The 12,657-nt window shown below is 38.2% G+C and overlaps 3 protein-coding genes across 4 annotated transcripts; 2 read left to right on the top strand and 1 right to left on the bottom strand.

Moving 5' to 3' along the window:
- On the top strand, positions 444–2,001 carry LOC109231650 (transcription factor PRE1-like). Its single transcript, XM_019397297.1, has 3 exons — positions 444–489; positions 563–648; positions 1,849–2,001. Exons 1-3 carry the CDS (start codon positions 444–446, stop codon positions 1,999–2,001), a joined length of 285 nt encoding a protein of 94 aa, XP_019252842.1.
- LOC109231844 lies at positions 947–4,723 on the bottom strand. 2 transcript variants are annotated; one of them, XR_002068851.1, is made up of 3 exons: positions 2,895–3,682; positions 2,351–2,789; positions 947–985 (listed from the first exon to the last, which is right to left on the bottom strand). XR_002068851.1 is itself a non-coding variant. In XM_019397467.1 (3 exons), exons 2-3 carry the CDS (start codon positions 3,515–3,517, stop codon positions 2,687–2,689), a joined length of 726 nt encoding a protein of 241 aa, XP_019253012.1. In that variant the 5' UTR covers positions 3,518–3,531; positions 4,107–4,723; the 3' UTR covers positions 2,095–2,686. The 2 variants fall into 2 exon arrangements, 1 of the variants encoding a protein (XP_019253012.1); XM_019397467.1 differs by lacking the exon at positions 947–985 and adding an exon at positions 4,107–4,723 and having other exon boundaries at positions 2,095–2,789; positions 2,895–3,531.
- On the top strand, positions 3,633–5,799 carry LOC109231649 (cysteine protease XCP1-like). The gene is made up of 2 exons (XM_019397296.1): positions 3,633–3,728; positions 5,584–5,799. The coding sequence occupies exons 1-2, from the start codon at positions 3,633–3,635 to the stop codon at positions 5,797–5,799; spliced, it is 312 nt and encodes a 103-aa protein (XP_019252841.1).

The raw sequence follows: 12,657 nt of genomic DNA, 5'->3' as shown, positions 1-12,657 counted from the left end.
GGAGTCGTTTTGGACTCGTTGGCAGCTGCTCTTTCCCTTTCTGTACTGTAATCTCCATATTCTCAGTATTACTGTTCCATTGTTTACTGTTCATCTCTTCATTTTCACTTAGCTCGCTTTCCTCACGAATTGGTTGAAAACCAGCTGGTAGAAAGCTTCCAAAGGTTAACGGAGTTATGGTTTGCATCTTAGAGTTCACCGGCATAGTCGCACCGGCCACCGGCGCTGCTTGCTTGCGTCTCCTAGCCATCAGAGGTGCACGTTAGCCTGCCTTGGCTTATCGTGTGCCGAGAGCATCTCTATCTAAGCGTTATATATTTTCTTTTAAAATGTGTTTATACTCATCCGTTACTGAATTGTTTATACAACGGTTTATAACCGTTGCCATATTATTTAAAGAAACACTTGTGTAAGTTGTTGCTACGGTTATGTTGGATATAGCAATGGTTTCTTTAAGCTATCGTAACGGTTACATTTGTATTTGGAACGGTTTGTAGATCATATAGCAACGGTTTCTTTAAGCTATCGTAACGGTTACATTTGTGTTTGGAACGGTTTGTAGATCATTTTAGAACAGTTTATGGGATCTATGGCAACGGTTTACATTGCCTACTGGAACGCCATTTCTGTCCTATTGCAACGGTTCTGGTAGGCTATTGTATCAGTTCAGTTAAAACCAAAATATAGCACATGTTATAAATAAATATTTATACATATAATAAATTATAATAACACTAAAATTTAAATACATCATAGAATGAAACTATTAATAATACAAAATTATCCATCAAGCAAAAATATCCATAAAGCAAATGTTCAACCTCATGAGTGCATAAGTTTAGTACATTTCAAGAGTGTAAATAAGTTTTAAAAAATGTTGGTAACAAAAGATTCCTAGAACATTCATCGATAACAATTCAAAATTCATCTCAAGTAAGGTCTAGTTCTTCATCATCTTCATCATCCATTTCTTGATCTACTCCACCTACAAAAGAGGATAAATAAAGTTATTACCCTTCAAGAGAACCCGGTCTAAAAATACTCAAGCATTTAAATTCCAGATAAGATACTGATCATATTGGAGTTTCTATAGGCTTAAACAAGGGAGATCCTTGTCCATGGGTATTGTCTGGTGCTTCATAGTTCATATTCATCATAGCACATTATTGCGGTCATTGTCATTCTCATTTCCATTTCACAACAGAAGAAGATAACTAAGGCAACTAAAAATTCAAAATGTTAACAATAAAAATCATAACCGTCCCCACCTTAATCATCAGAATGATTGGAGTTTCTTTCACTGAGCATAATCCATAAACCACCATATCACGAATTAACCAGAATTAATTACAACTTCTAGTACTATGTATTTTAGCAGCCACGATAATTAGCACCAGCCCACCAAATGAATGAGTAGGTATTAATTTTCTTAAAGTATAGCCTATCCAGTGTTCCATATATATTTTATAGACAGATAGTAAAGATCGGTCGCCAAATGACCAAAAGGAAGGATGTCAACTTTCAAATACATAAAAAAGAACCAAAAAAAGGGGGAAAGGAAGATCACTATAAATCAACCTTTTCCTAAATCAACCCAACAAGCAAACACCACAAAAAACTTCTACTTGTACAATGCATAACATCCAACAGTAAAGAGCTCTCTCAAATTAAAGCCTGGAATATCTATTTATTAGCGATAGCAAATGTGTAAAAGGAAGAAATTAATCAGATTCAGTTGATAGCCAGTTAAAACCAGGTTAAACCATTGATGCTGATAGTCCAGAAGCTGCAATCATTCGGAGTTTATTAATGTAACTACTAATTGTATTATGAGTTTTAACACTGCAGGCATCAGCATCAAAGGTGCTACAAGAAACTTGCAACTATATAAGAAATTTGAATAGAGAAGTGGATGATCTTAGTGGTCGTCTTTCTCAATTACTCTCAACCATTGATGCTGATAGTCCAAAAGCTGCAATCATTCGAAGTTTATTAATGTAACTACTAAATTAATCAGATTCAGTTGATAGCCGGTTAAAACCAGGAGAAACCACCTTATCCAAAAAAAAAAAGAATCAGAAGAAAAGCATATTTTATTGTCTCAAATAGAGTTGACTAGTATTACAAAACTTATTGCAGTTGAACATATCATGATCCATACTACAAAGGGTTATTTGCAAGGTTGAGATGAGCAAGATTGGGAAGTTGACATATAGAAGGTGAGATTTCACCAGAACGATTGAAACTTTGGAGGTTAATAGTAGAGATAGAAGATGTACAAGTGATACCAGTCTAACTAAAGCTCTAAGAAGAAATAGAAGAAGATGTATAACATTTGGTACGTATTGACCTTGATTGTTACTACCAGCAGATGGTCGACTGTTTAGTTGAACAGCAGCTTGTTGTGCAGAGGAAGCATCTACAGGTGAACGTGCACTGAACCTTAACATGTCAGGATCAAGTCGCAAATCTGGGTTCAGACGCTGAAGTCGTGCGATGACGTTCATTGTAATATTTTGTTCCATAGCATCTTTTTGTTTGTTCAACTTTTCATGCATTCTTTGTTGCATCCTCTCTTCCATTTCCTCTATTTTCTGCTGCATCCTCTCATCAGCATCTGAAGAAGATCCAAGATTCCCTTTTTTCCCTTTTAACAAAGTCTTGGTAGCCCCTCGTTCATACAATCTCACGCGACCTGGATGTTTAGGTCCCATGACTGATGCAAAAACGTCAACTGAATGACTGCCATCTTCACTTTCCTGAGTTGATTGAATTCTCTCCATTTCAGCCTGCAAACCAAATGCGAGAGAAAAGAGTTTTAAGTAACTAAAATTGAATCAATAATTAAGAACAAATAAATAATCACGACAAACTTTAAATTAGAAATTTCGTACAATTTTATCAATTGTATTGTCATATGAGCTTTTGTATACTCGGCCAAGTTTCTTTTTCTTGTAGCCACAAAGATGTCCTTACTTGACAGAGTATCTGACAAATCGGAGAAAGCCACATTACTCAACCCATGCAAGGATTTAAGCAAGTACAATCGAATAGTGAAACTCAGTTTACTGAAATTTTCACACCCCGGATATAACTCTTGTTTTCCTTCCTCCAGCAATTTGAAAAACTTCTTTGCATCTTCAGATAGTCTTTCCCCAACTCCTTCTTCATCCCCTTCCTGACCCTCTATATTTCTAAATGTATCATGAAGTAGTCCATCAATATCGTCCCGCATAGTAGAACCTTCATCATCATTGCTTGGATGAGGTGTATTTCTCGAGGAAAAATCTTCCACGTGGAAAACCCATTTGGTATAACCATCAACAAATCCATGAACAACTAAATAATCCTCCACCACATTTTTATAATACCAATAGCGATTCATGCACTTTTTGCAAGGGCATAATATTTCATTTTCTTGGGCGGCTCGTTCAAATGTCTTATCAAGAAAATCATTCACTCCACGGATATACTCATCCGTCCATCTCAGGAGATTCATCCAAACTTTTATCACCATTATCCATAGATATCCTATACGATAAAAGTAAATCAAGAAAACTAACAAAATAAACCAAAAGCATATTAATTTGACTCAGGAAAATACTCAAGGGAATTAATGGAAAACAAAGGCTATGGATTCTTCTACTGCCTGTATGTTGACACTCGCTAATGACACTTTGCAATCTGTTAACGTGGGAGATAGCGGGTTTGTAGTGATCAGAGACGGGGTAATTGGGTATTCTTTTATTGTCCATTGGTCTCTTGTTTTGATGGTATTGTTCTGCTTTTCTTAGTGTTTGTCAAGTACTTTGGATTTCTTCTTAGAATATTAATGTTTCCCAATAGTATCTTTTATCAATGTCTAGTTATGTTGTATTAAACCTGCCTGGAGTTGCTACATAGCCGGATAGTTTTGACCATACATTCAGAAAATTTGCTACATAGCCGGATAGTTACCATACATTCAGAAAATTAAATAAGAAATAAGTTATCAAAGCATTAACAACAAGACCACTATAATAATAATTAAGTAAATAAAATTGGGTCTTAATCTTAAATAGTTTAAAGTTTTAGATAAATTAGTAACAGATTTAAAAAAATCCTACCTAATATCTGATTCACAACAGCTGCTATGTCTTCCACTGAACTTAACTTGCAGTGTTCTTCTAGCTACCTGCACATTCAAACATTAGAGACAACCAATAGTCTATGTAAACATCCGTATAATTGGGTATTTTATTACAATAAGCCCATGAGAAGACCCATGAATCAAACATTAGAGATATATATGAACTACATCATCATAGAATGTGCTATTAGTTTTTCTCTCCATTCTGACATAGACCAGTAGTAAGCAACAGTATCCTTCAACCAAAATGTTCAGCGTGATGCAAAAGAGCAAAATCACAATATGGTTCTTCGGCCATCACCATACATAGAATACATGTACCATTTCAAATTTGTGGAAATAACTGGAAGATAATCTCCATTTAGAAAATAGGATCATCCTTATTTAATAGTACTCACACAGTTTTTACTAATCTACAAGGCAACTGGCATAATTTCAGCTACTATTTAAGATAGAAAACCAATAGGCAAGCAGACAGTTAATGGATAAAAAGAAGCTGCCCCTATTAAACCCAAAAAGTGATTGAAGAATGGAAACATCATGGCAATTACTGCTGTTACTATAACATATGCTGTCCTCCGCAACAACCTGAAAAAGTTTACATAGTAAACAGACTTTTTTACCCTTCGTGTTTAAATTATGTCATGTCCAAAAACGTAAAAACAGTTCATTAGTTGTAGAATTCAAGTCTTTGTAAACTATCCATATTGATATTACAAGGGACAAAAGTGGGTGAATTAGGGTACAAGCCTGATACACCCAATACCCACCTATTTTTTTAATTCAATTATTTTAATTAATTTGCACAGTGCTCCATAAGTACTCCATCTGAACTTCTGAATTTTTCCCATGTATTTGCCCATAAAATGTAGTGTTGTTAATAATTTATTTATTGTAATTACTCGTAAATTGTAGTAAGCATGCTACTAGTTTATTACTATTGTTTAGTGGATAAAACAAAAAGAGAAAATAGTTGTTTTGCAATGTCCATTTATAACCTTTTTGCAGTTGAAAAGGCAGTAATCTTTTCAAAGTTTGCAGGGATAAAAGGCAAAAAAAGCTAGATTAAGAAAAGTTTACATATACCTTAGACAAACCAAAACAGGAACTTTGACATTTATAGACACATGGGTTACAAATTCAAGTAGGAATATGGTAAAATGGAGAGAAGAAGAAATGGATAGGAGTGGGATCCGATAATTATTGCAAAAAGAGAATTGGGATAGTTTTACTGAAAGTGTAATATTTCTTGGTGTTTCATAGGATTTAGGACTAAGGTTTGTAAATTTTCATGTGCTAACCATGTTATATGAACAAATTCCAACTCTAATTTACATCAATTTGGAGGATTATTAACCTAAGAGTCACATATTATTCTTACTGATATAGCTCTTTACGTCGCTATTAGTTCATTGTCTTAACTTCAATTTCAAGTCTTATAACCTCCTTAAAAGGACCGGATAACCAAAGATGTTCCATCTGCATTGGACCATGAAGTGGCAGCAGTTGGATATGGATCCACAAAGGGGACAGACTATGTCATTGTCAAGAACTCTTGGGGTCCCAAATGGGGAGAGAAGGGTTTCATCAGGATGAAGAGAAACACCGGCAAGCCTGCAGGAATCTGTGGCATCAACAAAATGGCTTCTTTCCCTATCGAAAAGAAGTGAAAATTTGTTCTACTTTCTTGAATGTTGTTTTGTTTGTAATGTAAAGCATTTTGTTGTCTTTGATTAATCATGTACCAATACAATGTGCTCATTTAATGTGGCGTTTTTAACAAATCATTGCTTTCTTTATTTCTTGAAGATTCAACAAAGCATTTTGAGAATTGCCCGTAGCAGAAAAGGAATTGACAACCACAAAATGGGACATGATAATAGGACATCATAGAATTGCAGTAAAATTCAGACTTTGGTTGAAGATAGATAATTTTGAAAATTGTTCCTAGATTTAATTCCTAGCTCTACATCCAGTGATCAATAGCAGCACACTACAAGAGCTGAAATAGAACAAGAAAATCAACTATGTCCTACGCTTAAAACAAACAAGAAAGCTAAATTAACAAGACAGAAAATGCAGAATACCTAGCATCAGCAAACTAGCACTTCTCACCACTACATGTTCAAAGCAAAAAGTGCCTCTGGTTCTTATTTCTGCACAGTGAGGTCATATACAGCAAAACAAAGGGGGAATAATGTCTATTGAAACATATATCTCAAATAAGAAAAGAATTTGCAGAAAATAAAAAGCTTGAAACAAAACCTAAAGAAGCAACATCAGAAAACCTAGAACCAACATCAGAAAATCAAAAGCTTGAAACAAAGAAAGAAAAATCCAAAGAGAAAGCAACCAAAAACAAAAAAAATATCGGCTAACAGAGAAAAAGGTATAAGTATTTACCTGCAAATCCGGGATTTGGGGAAGGAGTGCGGGAGAAGTGCCGGAGCAGCACCGGCGAAACGCCGGAAAGACCGACGGAACTGTCCTTGGGGTTTTGGGCTTTGGGAACTCTAGGGTTTGATGATTATGGTGGTCTAATGAAGAGGTATAAGTTGAAACTCGGCCATTAATCTTAGATGAAAAAGAAAAGAGATCAGAGAGGCGCGATTTTGGGTTGTATCGACGAGGGAGATCCGGTGATCGATGAGGGAGTTTGGATATTGGGGAGCTATGTTTGGGACTTTGGGTGTATGGATATTGGGGAGCTAATTTTTAATTATTGTTAAAAATTAAAAAAATAAAAATATGACAGGTCACTAATTAGCTTGGCGGGCCACTAAAAATTTCAGCGGAAAAACGAGGGAATTGAATACCTGTTCCCATAGCAATTTTTTCCCAAAACCGTTGTTATATACATGTCTATTGGGACGGTTAACAAAACCATTGCGACACAAAACTCTATGGACACGGTTTTTGTTATATTTGCAACGGTTTGATGTCTAAATTGTGCTGGTACCTCCCAAATTCTATTGTAACGGTTTGAACTGTTACTATATCACCTCTATGACAACGGTTTGTGAACTATTACCAAAAAAAGTATTCCCATAGGCCCATTTTCAGGTAGTGTCGCAATATATAAAGAGTCAAGAAATGAACAGCATATGAAATTATATCCCTTGGTGTCTAGTTTTCAGAACATCAAACCATTTGTCATTTGGAGTTGTGTGCAAAAAGTTATGACCATTACACTGGAGGCTGTCCGGAAGAGCTGGAAACTTGTTCTTCGCGATCGCGAAGCACTGTCCGCGATCGTGAAGGGCAAATTTTGGGCTGAGAAAAGTTGTGCTTCGCGATCGCAAAGCATTTTCCGCGATCGCGATGAATATATACCTGGGCAGAATGTTTTAAAGACCTGTTCCGCGACTTTGAACCCTTTTTACACTATTTTTGAACGGGAAAAGAGCTTGGAGGCGATTTTGAAGAGAGAAAATCATTGTTCTTCATTGAGGTAAGGATTTTGGACCCTAAAACTTGATTATTTGTGATTAAGGAACGAAAATATCAGTGTAAATTCATGAAAATCAGTAGAAAAAGGTGGAGTTAGGGCTTGAGATTATGAGAGCTTTCAGGGATGATTTGAGGGGCCAAACGAACTCCGATTTTTGAGTTCTTTATATGTACGGACTCGTGAGATGATGAAGAAAATTTTGGTATAAAGTTTTTGCAGTTCCGGGACACGGTTGATAAACCGTCCCCACAGACTGCAAAATTGGTCTATGGTAACGGTTGAGAAACCGTCCCCACAGACTGCCAAACCGTTGCCATAGGTATATTGGAACGGTTTAAAGACCGTTACATCAGCCGGCGTAACCATAGGTCTATTGGAACGGTTCTTGCAACGGTTTGCATTGCCGTGACAATAGATGCGTCTATCGCAACGGTTTTGCCTTTCTCTGTTGGAACGGTTATTTTCATCAATTGGAACGGTTCAAAACCGTTACTGAATTGTTTTTTTTTTGACGAAAATTTGCTTTTATTTTATCAAAAAAAGTCATTACATACCCAGATTAACGCTGACCATTAATCTCTAATAGCTATTACAAAGTATATCTATCTATGCATGTACTATTTTTTAAACTAGTATACTAAGGCATTTTATTTACAAATTCTAATCCTTGTTTCCACTTGATTTTCTTCCTTCCTTGTATGTGTATATGCATTTCCACTTCCTTACACACTTCATCAATGTTGTATCTTCCTTTGTTGAATCGCATTGAGTTCCTTTCACGCCATATGCAGTACACAACCATTGCAAAAGCTGCTATGGTCATTTCTGCCATATACTCTTTCTTCTTTGCCATGTTATTAATCCATATCAATTCATGGTTCCAATCCCCTATCAGTCTCGTATGCCCCAGCCATTTCAGTATCCTTTCCCACAGCTTTTTGGTACTGTGACAGCCAAAATAGAGGTGTTCAAAAGTTTCCTCAGCTTTTCCACAAAAAATACACTCTGTTTGCATTTGGATACCAAATTTAGTAAGTCTATCCACAGTGGCTATCCTTTGATTAATAGCCAGCCATAAATGAAACTTGAACCTTGGATGTATCTGAGAGTGCATGTGGATACTCTTCCATTCAACTTTACTGAATTGAGGTTGCATCTGGATATATGCCTTTGTGAATCTGGAATTTACCTTGCTTCACAAAGTTCCCCAGAATGATTGTAATCCTCTGTTGATCTGTCCTCATCTGCATAACTTCATCTTTTGCATCAATGATCTTCCTGACCACCCATGCTGCTGCTTTGGGTGTGTGAATATCTTCAATCTGTTTTCTCTTTATGTAATAGGTGTGAGCCCACCTAATCCATAGTGTATCCTTCTTCATAGCCAGCGCCCATAGGTGTTTTAACACTGCTGTCTTGTTCCATATCCTCATATTTATCACATTCAATCCACCTGCTGATTTAGGTTGGCATATTTTATCCCATGCAATCAATGCTTTCCTGGAGAATTCATTTGAACCAGTCCACAAAAAAGTCCTGCATACAGTCTCTATCATCTTCATAATCTTCTTTGGGATTAAGAATATTTGAGCCCAATATGTTTGTACACCAAATAGGACTGATTTGATAAGTTGAACTCTTCCTGAATATGAGAGCATCCTTGCTGACCACCATCTGACTCTCTCTGTTATCTTCTCTACTAATGGCAGGCATTGGTGTATGTTTAGCTTCCTCGCAGACAATGGAACTCCCAGGTATTTGAATGGTATACTGCCCTTTGCATATCCAGTAAGATTGATCAGCTCTTCTTTGATATGCTGTGATACCCCTGCAATATAGATTGAGCTCTTTTCTGCACTTCCTTGCAATCCTGATGCATTTGAGAACTTATTGAAAGTGTTCTGCAAGGCATTAACTGATTGTTTGTCACCCCTGCAAAACATTAAAAGATCATCAGCAAAGCAAATGTGTGTCACTCCCAGCTTCTTGCATTTTGGATGGTATCTAAATTCCTTCTGCATAGCTAATGTGCTCATCTCCCTTTGCAAATACTCCATAGCAATCACAAATAGATAAGGAGACATTGGATATCCTTGTCTGATACCTCTCTTAGCAGGGAAGGGTTTAGTGAGTCCTCCATTCAGAGTTAAGGATTAAGATACTATTGTCACACACTCCATTATCCACCCAAAAAATTTCTGTGGAAATCCAAGATCTGTGAGCATATACCTTAAGAATTGCCAACCCAATGAATCATAAGCCTTTTTTAAATCAACCTTAAGAGTACATCTTGGTGATAGACCTTTCCTGTTGTAACCATTAAACAGCTCATGGCTAATCAGAATATTATCCACTATACTCCTCCCTTCTATGAATGCAGATTGTGCTTTCCCAATTAAGAACTCAATTACCTTCTTAATCCTTTTAGTCATTGTTTTTGCAATGATTTTGTAGACTGTAGTGCAGCAGGCAATAGGTCTGTAGTCCTTAACAGTTGTTGGATTTTTTCCTTTGGGAATCAATTTTATTGTTGTACAATTCCATGCTTTCTTCATCTTACTTGTTTGGAAGAAGAACCTCACAGCTTCATAGACCTCTTGTTTCACTTCATTCCAGTGCATTTTAAAGAACTCTACTGGAAAACCATCCACTCCAGGTGCTTTGTCTTTTGGCATGTCTTTTACTGCTTCATCAACTTCTTCATAAGTGACTTCCTGAATTAACTCTTGTTGCTGTTGCAATGATAGGCACACACTTGCTCTAATAATCTTTGTATTAGGACATGGTTTGATCCCAGTATCAGTCCCCATTAGTTGCTCAAAAAAAGTAACAAATTCTCTTTCCACTTCTTTTGGTTCTGTGACTCTAAATCCCCCTGCATTATAAACAAAAGTTATTGCATTCCTGCTGGCTCTCATCTTCAGTTGGGCATAAAAATATTTTGAATTTGAATCTCCATAATCTATCCAGTTCACTCTTGACTTTTGCCTTAGGATTCTTTCCTCTATTGTACTCCATTTCTCTATGTCTTGAAGTATCTGCTTTTCCTTCTCTATCATTTCTTGATTTAAAGGACTGATTTTCAGATTATTCCGCACATACTCTAGCTGCTGCCTGCTGTGGTTCAATCTTTTCTCATAATTTGCCATATCCTTGTTCAGTCCCTTAGTTACATTCTTCAATTGTTGTAATTTCTTCCATATACTATCCATAGGATCACTTCCTATCTTCTGCCTCCATATGTCTTCTAGCATAGGTTTAAACTCTTTGTGCTCCATTGTTACCATATACAGCTTGAATGGTTTGGGATGTATATTCTTCCTCTTCCAGATTTGGATCACTATAGGAGAGTGATCTGATACCCCAGGTTCCAGACAAACAGCATCCACATGTCCATAGTCTCTGATCCATTCAAAGTTGCCAAAAGCCCAATCAATTCTACTATACACTTTATCANCATTGTGCCTATTCAGGATTTCTTATTCTCAGCCTTTATTTATGTTTATTACTCACTGGATCGGAGTACTCACATTACTCCCTGCACCTTGCGTGCAGATCCAGGTGCATCTGAGGCTAAGTGAGGATTTCTCTGCCGAGCAGCACATATCCGGGAGTATCAAGGTAGTTGCATGACGTCCGCAGTCCTGATCTTCCCTTCTATCCTATTGCTTCATTTCCGCATTTCTTTAGAACGATATGTAGTAGGTTGATACTCATGTATTAGAGGCTCAGACTCGTGACACCGGATTCTTTGGGCTGTGTAGTAGTATTGTTATTTGGGATTCCGCATGTTTTAACTCTATTTCAGATTTCCAGTGCTATGACTTAGTAATTTAACTGTGTTAATTAATTCATGAACTGCATAAAACTGGCTATGGTTATTAAATCGGTCGGGCTTGCCTAGCAGTGTGTTGGGCGCCATCACGACCAGGGTTGGGGTCGTGACAAGTTGGTATCAGAGCCTAGGTTACTTGGTCTCGCGAGTGATAAGCCGGTTTAGTAGAGTCTCGTGGATCGGTACAGAAACGTCTGTACTTATCCTCGAGAGGCTGCAGAACCTTTAGGAAAACTTCACATTCTTGAAATTCTTGTCGTGCAGCTTTGTTGAACTGAAAACTAAGCTTCTATTATTCTATTCTCTCACAGATGGTGAGGACACGAGCTATCGGACGTGGCGGACGACCACCAGTACCACCCACTGAGGCCACCAGAGGCCGTGGACGCGGTCGTTGTCGTGGCAGAGGCAGAGCAGCCGGGGCAGTACCTGCCGATCCACCAGTTGCCCCAGCTCAGGATCAGGCTCCAGCTGTGGACACTCCAACAGCACCTGTTCTGGCACCAGCTGTGCCTATCGTGATTTCGGTTCTTCAGGAGGCCTTGCACAGATCCTATCAGTTTGTACCGGCTTGGCTCAGGCAGTTTCAGCCACCACAGCAGCAGCAGCAGCTCCTACACAGGCTGGGGGAGGCAATCAGACCCCCGCTGCTCGTACACCTGAGCAGGTAGTGCAGGGACTACAGACACCAGAGGCACCTCCTGCTCAGCAGGTTGCACTAGCTCAGGGCTTCGTGGTTCCAGCTATGCCAGATGATGAGCAACGTCGTCTCGTAAGGTTTGGTAGGCTCCAGCCTCCGACATTCAGTGGTGCTGAGGGCGAGGATGCCCAGGGTTTTCTTGACAGGTGTCAGTGTATGCTCCGTACGGCGGGGATTCTTGAGTCGAGTGGTGTGGCATTTACCACCTTTCAGTTTACCGGGGCTTCTCTTACTTGGTGGGAGGACTTTGAGAGGCGTAGGCCTGTCGTTGCAACACCCCTTTCTTGGCAGCAGTTCTCCGCTCTTTTCCTGGAGAAGTATGTACCTCAGTCCCATAGAGAGGAGCTGTGTAGGCAGTTTGAGTGGTTGACACATGGGGATATGATCGTGACTCAGTACGAGATGAGGTTTTCACAGTTAGCCTGTCATGCTATTTGGATGGTTCCGTCAGATCGTGAGAGGATCAGGAGATTTGTGGATGGCCTTAACTATCATCTCCGTATTCTGATGACTAGAGAGAGAGTATTGGGTGCTATGTTTGA

This window comes from Nicotiana attenuata, chromosome 8, assembly GCF_001879085.1.
Source record: "Nicotiana attenuata strain UT chromosome 8, NIATTr2, whole genome shotgun sequence".
Classification (NCBI taxonomy): domain Eukaryota; kingdom Viridiplantae; phylum Streptophyta; class Magnoliopsida; order Solanales; family Solanaceae; genus Nicotiana; species Nicotiana attenuata.
Note: the sequence above shows the minus strand (reverse complement) of the source record. Positions and strands in the feature narration are given on the sequence as shown.

What these genes read in the sequence shown, in the direction of transcription:
- LOC109231650 (XM_019397297.1), top strand. Translation starts at nt 444, where the DNA reads ATGGTTTCTTTAAGCTATCGTAACGGTTACATTTGTATTTGGAACG. An exon ending in TTACATTTGTATTTGGAACG is followed by an intron (nt 490 to 562) that starts GTTTGTAGATCA and finishes AACGGTTTGTAG; the next exon opens with ATCATTTTAGAACAGTTTAT. An exon ending in GTCCTATTGCAACGGTTCTG is followed by an intron (nt 649 to 1,848) that starts GTAGGCTATTGT and finishes TTAACACTGCAG; the next exon opens with GCATCAGCATCAAAGGTGCT.
- LOC109231844 (XM_019397467.1), bottom strand. Translation starts at nt 3,517, where the DNA reads ATGGTGATAAAAGTTTGGATGAATCTCCTGAGATGGACGGATGAGTAT. An exon ending in ACAATACAATTGATAAAATT is followed by an intron (nt 2,790 to 2,894) that starts GTACGAAATTTC and finishes TTTGGTTTGCAG; the next exon opens with GCTGAAATGGAGAGAATTCA.
- LOC109231649 (XM_019397296.1), top strand. Translation starts at nt 3,633, where the DNA reads ATGGATTCTTCTACTGCCTGTATGTTGACACTCGCTAATGACACTTTG. An exon ending in TTGTAGTGATCAGAGACGGG is followed by an intron (nt 3,729 to 5,583) that starts GTAATTGGGTAT and finishes CCTCCTTAAAAG; the next exon opens with GACCGGATAACCAAAGATGT.